The sequence below is a fragment of the Notothenia coriiceps genome, unplaced genomic scaffold (genome assembly GCF_000735185.1).
Source record: "Notothenia coriiceps isolate Sejong01 unplaced genomic scaffold, NC01 NC01_scaffold00025043, whole genome shotgun sequence".
NCBI classification, from domain to species: Eukaryota; Metazoa; Chordata; class Actinopteri; order Perciformes; family Nototheniidae; genus Notothenia; species Notothenia coriiceps.
In genome coordinates, this window is record NW_011357744.1 from 1 (window position 1) to 9,798 (window position 9,798).

Sequence of the window (9,798 nt, forward strand, 5' to 3'; positions counted from 1 at the left end):
ACTCTGCTTATTATCTAAAATACTCGCCACATCATTCACCACTTTCATTGTGGCAGTGATGGTGCTATGTTGCTTTCTGAAGCCTGACTGATGTTTAGACAGGATGTCATTTGTACATAAAAACACCTTTACCTGCTCACTCACTAGGCGTTCAAGAACCTTAGCAAGAACTGATAATTAAGAGATGGGCCTATAATTATTTAATAATTATTTGACTTCCACAATTTTGGAATTGTGTTTGTGCTGAGGGAGAGGTTAAAAAGAGTAGTGAGAGGTGGAGCAATAAATTCTGCAGCTATCTTTAAAAATAAAGGTTCTACGTTGTCCGGGCCGGCCAGTTTCTTAGGATCTAACTTTGTTAAAGCTTCACGAACAACATCAACAGTAAAAGGAGTAAAACTAAAAGGGTTTTCCAACACACGTTTTTCAGAGTCACAGACTGTAGTGTTCACAAAAGCAAAGTTAGTGACAGAATCAAACAGAGAGCCACAGGAAACAAAATGCTCATTAAAGCAATTTAGTATAGTAGCCCTGTCCGATATAGAGCCAGATGCTGTGGTGAGGCACGGAGGTAGCTCATTACGGATATCACCGGTGGATAACGATTTAATGGCTTTCCAACATTTTCCAGGATTATTCAGATCCTTTGTGGTTACTAACAGATAGTACTTTGATTTAGCACTTTTTATATGTGAAGTGAAGCTATTTCTTAGCTGCCTAAAACGCAGCCATTCTACCTCTGAGCCTGATTTCCTAGCCTTTGCCCAGGCCTTGTTTCTCTCATGAAGGAGACTGGACAGCTCAGCAGAAAACCAAGGATTGTCTCGTCCCTTTACTCTAAATGTACGCAGGGGTGCATGTCTATCAATGATCTCCATAAAACCAAGATAAAAATAAGACCATATATTTGTCTGTCTTATATAACCAAGTTCTCTCGGGTTGGAATAGGTCCCACGAAACCCTGTATTTTAAATCAAGACCTCTGCCTCGTGTCATTTACTGGAGGGAGCTACAATGTATTTGAATGTAATTTAATATTTTGCACTATGTGTTAATGCTTTCAACTTTCCTCACCTTGCATTTGGACACCTCAGTTGCATTTTGCAGACGATATTTATGTCCTTTTGATGAAAAATGTTGAATACGGGGTACAACATTACTCTTTTACAAATCCGTTGACTTAGTTGATTAGGTAAGGAAAGTGAAGCACTGGTGTCCCTGAGTTCTGACCTATATGTGCGGTGCAGCTCCATCATCTTGTCCTCCAGCTCCTTGGTCTGACCCTGGGCCATCTTCATCTCCTTGGCATAGTTGGGGGGGTGCACCTCGGGGTCAAACTCGCCCAGCTCCGACTGCAGGGCGTAGGATCCCAGCAGGGACAGCGTGACGAAGGAGCAGGGCAGGCGCCCCTGCAGGATGTCCTTCCTCAGCTGGAGACACAGGTAGTACCTGCAGCAGGGTCACATGATCTCAGTGGGGAGCTCTGAGTTTGAACTTTGACAAACAACCAGATGACAGCTTTGCTAAGCGGCGCAAACTAGCAGGGGAGGAAACCATATAAACTAAATGTTAAGGCTGTTTTACCTAATGGCAATAAAGGCTTTAAACAAATACATGCATGCTAAGCTAAAGGTCTCATTTAGTCACTTCTCAGCCAACACAGTTTTTAAGACACAGAGAAGCTTCAGACATTTATTGACAAGTGTAATGTTGTAAAACAACGCGATAAAATCTCTTGTGTTAACCACAGACCTTATTTCAGGCATATAACGAAAAACATGTTTAAAAGACTTCAAGACGAGGGAACCATGAGACAGATATTTCTGTGTATTCCAATCAGGCTAAAATCACTAATATGTTGCATAAATTACACATTTATTGTTTTAATGTTTGTCTCTGAGTTATTTGACTGATGATACTGTTGGAAACACACATGCACTCGACCACAGATTACCCTGTGCACTGTTTTCCTATCCTAACATTATCCTGTCATCTGGAGAATAATAATATATTATTTGATTCATCAGTTTGATGTGTGCAGTACCTTGTTATGTCTTCAGATAGCTGGGCTGGGTCCGGTGGATAGAATTTCACATTGAAGTTGAAATTATAGGTGGCACCTAAGAAAGAAAATGAAGATGTGATAAAATATGTGTCAAGATAAAAGTAAGAAAAGAAGGTTTGTTTGTGGTTGAGGTTCCGCTCACCTGGTACCTGCCGGCGGATCTCCTTGGTAAGGTCCATCCAGGTCTGATAAAAAAAATGAGGGATGGGGCATGAGGTTCGATATCATGGATCATGTTCAGTCCTTTAAAACTGAGGCAAATCTAACCATCAATGACATGTACATTAAAGAGTTGCCCTTTCTTTTCTTCATTAAATCATGAGGTGGGATTGTTTAACTTCTACTGGTTCAAATCCAGCTCACCTTGGTTGTGGCCGTCTCAGACACCACCAGTCCATAGTAGTCTTTCTCCAGCAGGTTGAGGTTGTTGCACACCTTCATGAACAGCTCATGGCCTTTTGCATGTTTCTGAGACACATATGAATAAAGGAACAAGACACTGAGTGGCTAAAAAGGTAAGAACTGAAGCAGAGCCACACGCAAACATTACAGAATCTGTCTGCTGGCTTCATAAAGTTAGTGGTGGTCCGTATTGAGCATTTCAAATGTTCCTCCAGGACCTCTAAAGAATATGATTACTACAAAGATGATGGTTTATCAGATTAGTGTTAAAGAAGACAGAATATTAGGCGTGTCATTAGTATTAGGTTTTGCACTGAATTTAGTTGAAAGTTTGAGGAGAGATTTAAGACATTCCTCATTGGGTTTGGAGACGGGAAGTTAAGTAAAACCTAAAAAGAGGATAATAGTGTTTGTTGTAAAAGGATCAGATGTTATCTCTTCTCTGTAAACTGTTCTGTTCTGTAGGCTTTACTCACAGAACTTTTTCAAACTAACATTCTCTCCCATCCCTCTGGTGGTATGCACCCATGCAGACAGTTTTGGTTTAATTGGTCCAGATTTGGAGATATCAGTCTCTGAAATGTCTGCCTCCAACCATGTGAGGCTTTCACATCTCTTTAGTTTATCCAACTCTATCAAACAAACTGAAAATGCTTGCATGAAATTCTTTGTCTCAAATGAGCCGAGGTTGAATAAAAGTAAACCTGGTGTAACAACTACTGCTCTATAACCTTTGTATTTTTTTACGTTTTAATGTTTGTAACTTTGTCTTACTTGATAAAACTTGGTAATTACGGTAGTCTACTTTTTTTGTTAGAAATGTATAGTAGGGGTCCCCAGCACATATGAACTGCCGGATGCTAACTCACATGTTTGGCAATTTGCATAAGTTGCATTAATTAGCATATGCAGACAATTGTTGAAAAATGGCTTGGTCGAGTTGGACAATGTTGGTGTGGTTTTTTAGTTATATTGAGAAGGTTGAATCCATTTCTGAGATTATACGGTAACATTTTTTGGACCTTTGAGTCGACTAAAACTTTCAAATGGACCCAAAATACAAACATGGCCACTTTTTTTTTCTTAAATTGTCAGAATAATTGTCAATAACCTCCAAAACTGTCCAAATCGGCGAAGCCTTTTTTTTACTTTTGTCTGCATATGCTATAATGGTCATTAATGCAACTTATACCAATTGTGCAAATTGCCCAACATATGCAAGCGAGCATCCGACATGTGCTGGAGACCCTACTATACATTTCTAACATAAAACTTCATGTTACTCCACATTTCCAGGTTCACAACAGGACTCTATGAGCTGGCAACTAGACTAAAGCCTGAATACTTTCATCAAAAGCATGTGGCTGCACACAATTCAATCATTTTGGCAGATGAAATGTAGTTTGATAGAATAAAAGGTTGCTCTTACGTCCAGCTCACACTCGTACAGAGCGTCGTCCAGCAGGTTGACTTTGATCTGCATGGTCCTGGGTCTGTGAGGAGCTTTGGCAGCTTCGGCATGCTCTTCGGCGGTCTTCTCCTCCTCGTCTTTCTTACTGCCTCCTTCAGGCCCACACTCCTGCTCCTCCTTCTCCTCCACCTTATCCTCCATCTTCTCCTCCTTCTTCAGCACAGCCTCCTCTTCTTTCTCCTTGTTGTTCTCTTTGTCCTTTCCACCCTCTTCTTCCTCTGCCTCTTTCTTCTCTACCTGGGCCGCCTGACAGACAGTACAGGTTACACTCTGTTGATAATGAGCCTCTGATGAAACATGAGTGTTTTACTAAAGATATCAAATAAGGTCAACTGTGTGCCTTAATGGTAATGTTTCAAATCTCGCTGCTTTGATCAATTCTTCAACGGATACCTATATTTCATCCATAAATGTTGTCACATTTGGAAATACCACTTTTATTAAATGAATAATGATTTTATTTAGAGCCTTAACCCAATACTTCTTTGTGTGGGTATGCAGTGGATGGGAGGCTCACACACAGAGCAGGAAGCAGATAAACGCTACATGTTATCATGGGGCAGACCCTGTAGAGACTGTTACAGACAGCTCACTGACGTAGTGACGCTGAAGAGTACGATTACTAACGCACCACCTTCCATGGTTCTAATCCATCTCTAATCATCTATTTAGACGGGTCAGGTCTGATATCTCATTATCAATACAAATATGCATGCCACAGAATACTAATTAATGTATTAGTGTGATTCATATGTCTCAAGAATCTTAAAAAGCAGTTTTCAAATGCTGAAATAGGAGAACAATTAATTTAATTAATTAAAATTAATAACAATTTGGAGTTATTAATTTTTTGCCAGAAGAATCACATTGTTTGACTCCCTTCTTCACAGGGAGTGTGTGGAGGTGATAAAGTCTATGAATATTTGATATGAGTTTACAGTTATTTACAGTTCCTTCTCTGCATCGAGGAGCCGTATTGGGTTTGGAGTTATTTCATTAACACTTCTATCTTCTTCATAGATTGTTTGCTTATACGCCCCCTGGACTGTCAGAGAGTCCTGCAACAAACCATGCGTTCCCAGTAATAGTGCTGAAGTGAAAATGTATCTTTGTAGGCTGAATTAACACCTTTTTTATGATTTCGGAAGCGTAAATGCAATCATTAGAAGTGAAAAATGTTTAGATTAGGGAAAAAACAAACTAGATCACGGTCACATAACTTGTGTTTGGTTGTTTAGCCACTTGTTGGCAACTGCTATTTTCATGACACATTGAAGCTTCAGACATTCATCAGTGGGATATTTACTGACATATTTTATGTCATCGAACAAAACATTAAAATCTCTTCAGCTTGTCTTAAGCACAGATCTTATTTTAGATATGTAACCAAAAAAACATAAAAATGCTAACTAATTTACGGGCTTTCTGATTCCTGCAACAGAACTCACTGCTTCATAGTGTGTTCAGGTTCTCCCCTCTATAAGCATTAACACTTTTCACATACTGTAATACTACTACTTCTACTATACCGTATATTTAAAAAAACGTTATGTATATACAGTAGTACACCATGTGTCACGATATTCATGTTATGTCACGTTTTTATGTCTAGGTTTGGGTGTTTTGCTGTTCACCCTGTCATGTTTTCCTCCTTATTGTCTGGTCCCTCTCCCTGTGTTTTTCCTCCTGTCGTTAGTTTCCCTGGTGTGTCTAGTTGTCTTCACCTGATTGTGTTCACCTGTGGCCCTTGTGTTTCTCCTCCCCTGCCCAGGTGTTTCTCGTCTTGTGATTACCCCTCCCTGTATTTAGTCTAGTCTCTTCCTGTGTTCAGTGTTGGTTCGTCTTTTGTTTGTGAGCGAGTTCACCGTGGAGTGTTTTGTTTGTCCATGTGATATGTTAGATAAGAGCCCTTGAAATAAAGGTATTATCAGTGTTATCTGCGTTTGGGTCCTACCTGCTTCACTCCTAGTATCACTATGTATATATGTTTATTAGATTGGTATATTAGAGAGTATTCTAATGTATTCTGAAAATTATATAGAGATACTTCTTTGAATATATCTATTTTTTACTGAGAATATGTATATTCTTTTTTTAATTTCTTATCTTTATTTTATTTGTATTTTTTTAAAAATTTTTAAGAAATGTTGTAATTCTTGTAAATTGACTGTCAAAATGCTGCTTCGATTAAACAATTTAGCAACTTTGGATCATTAAATATATATCTATTTATCCATCTATCAGACTATGCGTTTGTCTCGTAGCTCCTTCACAATGTGATGGAGTTCCACACGAGTACACAAAATGCTGAAGATGTGGGATTAAAAAATACAATGTAAATGGTTCATCAGTAAATAATAAGAGTCAGTGATCAAACACAGGTGTGTGTGCAGCTGACCTGAGCATCGGCGCTGCTCATGGAGTGGCGGTCCGGGGCCCCCTCCGTCCTCAGCTCAGGCTCGGGGTCAGCGATGGGGGCTTTGGCTTCATTCTCCTCCTTGTCCTCCTTCTCTCCTGCCTCACTCTCACACTGCGAGCGCCTCTTCAGGATGGAGGAGAAGAGGCGGGAGAGGCCGCGGCCGGCAGAGTTGCGGTTGCGAGGCCGGAGCTGCTCCTCCTCCGGGGGGGGAGATCCTGCTTCCTGCCCGGCTTCCTCCTGCTGCCTCGGCTTCTTCTGGTGACTCTCTGCCTCGTCTGTTGTCATGGCAACAGCTGGGGAGATAGAGGACAAAATCAAGTTAAATCATGATCATGTCAATCCAAGGTGAAAACAAGGTCAAATTTAAAGTCTGGAACAGGGTGTCAAATTTCAGAAAACGTTTTTTGGGTTTAATTTAGGTTAATTTTTTTAAGGCACTCTACACATGGATAGAAGGAACCAGGAATACTTTTAGGGGGGTTCAGCCTCTTGCTTTTCAAGCCTCTAATCGTACATTTAAAGAGGCCCTATACATTTTTTGGGAGGGGGTCCCTTTCCTGTAGTGTGTTCAATAGGTTGTTATGCATTTAAATGGTCTGCAAAGGCTACAATCCCTGTGTTCCCTCCAGAGGGAGTTTTTCTCCCACACTCCCCCGGGTTAGTAAAAAAAAAGTATATATTGATAGAATAGGTAGAGTTATGACCTGTTGAACAGAACACAGTATGCAAACTGTTGTACATGAGGGTATGTTGAAGCACATGGGATGTAATACTTTGTTTTGTTATGTCGAACTAAATTGGTTTCAAGAAACATGTACATTTAAACTGGTATAGTATCAAGTACTTAATTTCGGCTACGGAAAATGAAGTAATGAGATTAAAAGCGACAACCCCCTTCAGCAGATTAATGCATAAAACAGCCTTAGTGAAGCTCGGAGGTAAAGGAACCTTAATGGTGGAGAGGGACTTTGGTTCCTCAGTATTGAGCAGACAAGTTTCAATCAGCTGGAGCCACCTGCAGGATCTTTCAAACAGCCAAACATGATTGCAGCACGGCTTGTGTTACAAATTGTTTTAATTTGTCATGTGTTTAAAAAAAAAAGGCCATATTGAAAAAGCAAATATAAATATAGTAATAAAAATACTGAGCAAAAAGAGTACAATTGCCTTCATCCTAAATTATTTCACACATGCTTTATCACTCTATTGCCAAAAATAACTGCCGTATAACTTATATTTGGTACTAATAAAGTGTTGCACGAATGAATCTCAAAAACCGGAAATGAGTCAGCATTTTATGTTCTCTCAGCTCGAAGTCAATTGTGTTTGGTATTTTACGTAAAACTAATAGATCTGGGTTTAAAACAAGCTGAAGAGATTTCCACACTTTGTTCAATACATCAGAATGTCTGGAGTGTCAAAAAAACCTACAGTTGCTTAAAAGTGACTTCTTATTCTTATTTTCTACAATATTCGGAAATTCAGTGTGAAAATCCCATTGCTTCTTGCCGAGGGAGCACTTTCGATACTAACCCTGTCGGTTTGTGAAAAAACATCATCCCTGCCCCCAGTGGCGTAGCTGTGGGTGGGCCCGGGTGCCTGGGCCCACCCACATGCACGTCTGGCCCACCCACAGCCAATCAGCGCGTCATAGCGATTTTGACGTTCCTGACAAGCCCAGAAGGAAGTGCCACAAACTGCAGTTCATCTAGTGGCCGACAGGGGATGGATGCAGAAAGGAGCAATTCCCATAGACCCCCATATTAAAATGCCCAACTTTACAGCAGAAATAAACATGTTTCTAGCCTGGATCCAATAAAACTTATCCTGGATATAGTTAGATTCCACCTTCATGACAATGGAATAGGGAGTGCATTTTTTTCCCGAGAGTAAATTAGTAAGTAAAGTAAGTTTTGCCGTGAGTGAATTAAAGTCTTTTTTCTTCTTGAGGTCTGCAGTGAAGCGTGTACACATTGGCTGAATATGAAAAGACTCTCTCAGTGTGTGCCCACTGTGCGACTGTCAAGGATAAACAACCTGTGGCCGCTGAGCCAGTCATGTGTAGGGATGGGTACCGAGCCCCGGTATTAAACGGCCCCAGGGCTGAATTATTAAAGACCGTGGTACGATTAAGCTCCGACGTTATCGGTCGGTACATATCTGTCATATGTATTATTGCTACACAAACATTATATTGCAGTTTCAGTGTCGCCAACTCCGTTTCTAATATGCAAAAAGACAGCAAAATGCGTCGATGATTATTTTTAGTATTTTAGATCTTTCCAATCCCCGCCTGCTTGCGAGGGGGCGGGGCAGTTTACACACATGCAGCTGCTACATGCAGCAACACACACACAGGAGATGGCAGAGAGAACGCGCTCCCAGGTGTGGTTAAACTTTACCCGTCTCGATGCTCGTTACCAAAAGTGCAATAAGAGTTTAGCATGCAAAGGCGCCGGTAACACAAGCAATTTGTCTAAACATTTAGCAAAAGTGCACCACATTCAGACGGAGAAATGCACCGGGTTCGACTGTCTTTCTGGTAGCGCTGTAGCCCCCCATCCACGAGTAACGTTTCCACGTCAGGTGTTGTGAATGCTAGCAGCGACACACGGAGTTAACTCAATTATACAAACATGGGTTAATGATTAGAGGTAACCGAGTTATTTATTTTGTTAAAGTTTCAGCTCTTCTGTTTACAGTTCTATCCGATTATTTAATACGATGTATACGATTGTTGTTTCTTTTGATGTGAAATATTATGTATTTAATTTAAATAAAAAGCAATGTTAGTTTTGTTCACAATTTGTTTAGTTAGTTTACCTTCTTTTTTAAGTACCGTTAAAGCACCGGATCGATAAGCGGTATCGATAAAAGTAGTAGTAGGCCTACTAGTGCTGTGTACCTGGACTCACATTCAGGTTCAGGTCCGGACTCAAGTCCAGAGGTTCAGGTTCAGGTCCGGACTTATAAGTCCGGACTTGTGTCAAGTTGTGTGAGTAACTAAAGTGAACTTATTGTGAGCTAATTATCAATTGAAAATAAACTCATAATCAACTCAAATTCAAACTCGTCAGGTTTATTGTGCCCCCTTCCAACTTGTGTCTACACCATGTCTTTTCTAGAACTCTACATGTGTTACTAACTACACAACACAACTACATACATAGTGATGTACATACAAGACTCAATATGCAAGAGTACAAGTCTATGTGTTCTTGTTCAAGAACAACAGCATATTGACATTGTCCGGGTGAAGTGTTGCTCTTTCGGCAGACGCTATATCACCATACATACAAAGGAGTTAGCTTAGCTACACTACCAAATATGGCAACCAGCATCCCACGCTGTCAGTGTCCACTATGTCTAAGCCAGCTTCCCTTGACGTCACACAGATCTCGCGAGCAGTTGCGATATTTTGCGAGACTTCGTGAGCTCAGT

The 9,798-nt window shown here is 40.5% G+C and overlaps 1 protein-coding gene across 1 annotated transcript; it reads right to left on the bottom strand.

Annotated features, from left to right (window-relative positions):
- Positions 1-1,230: 1,230 nt before the first annotated feature.
- LOC104955913 (protein 4.1-like) lies at positions 1,231-6,650 on the bottom strand (the record flags this gene model as incomplete). The annotated part of the gene is made up of 6 exons (XM_010783310.1): positions 1,231-1,449; positions 2,045-2,120; positions 2,208-2,250; positions 2,429-2,533; positions 3,897-4,184; positions 6,337-6,650. Coding segments are annotated over 6 exons (1,045 nt in total), but the record flags the coding sequence as incomplete, so codon positions are not given.
- Positions 6,651-9,798: the final 3,148 nt, after the last annotated feature.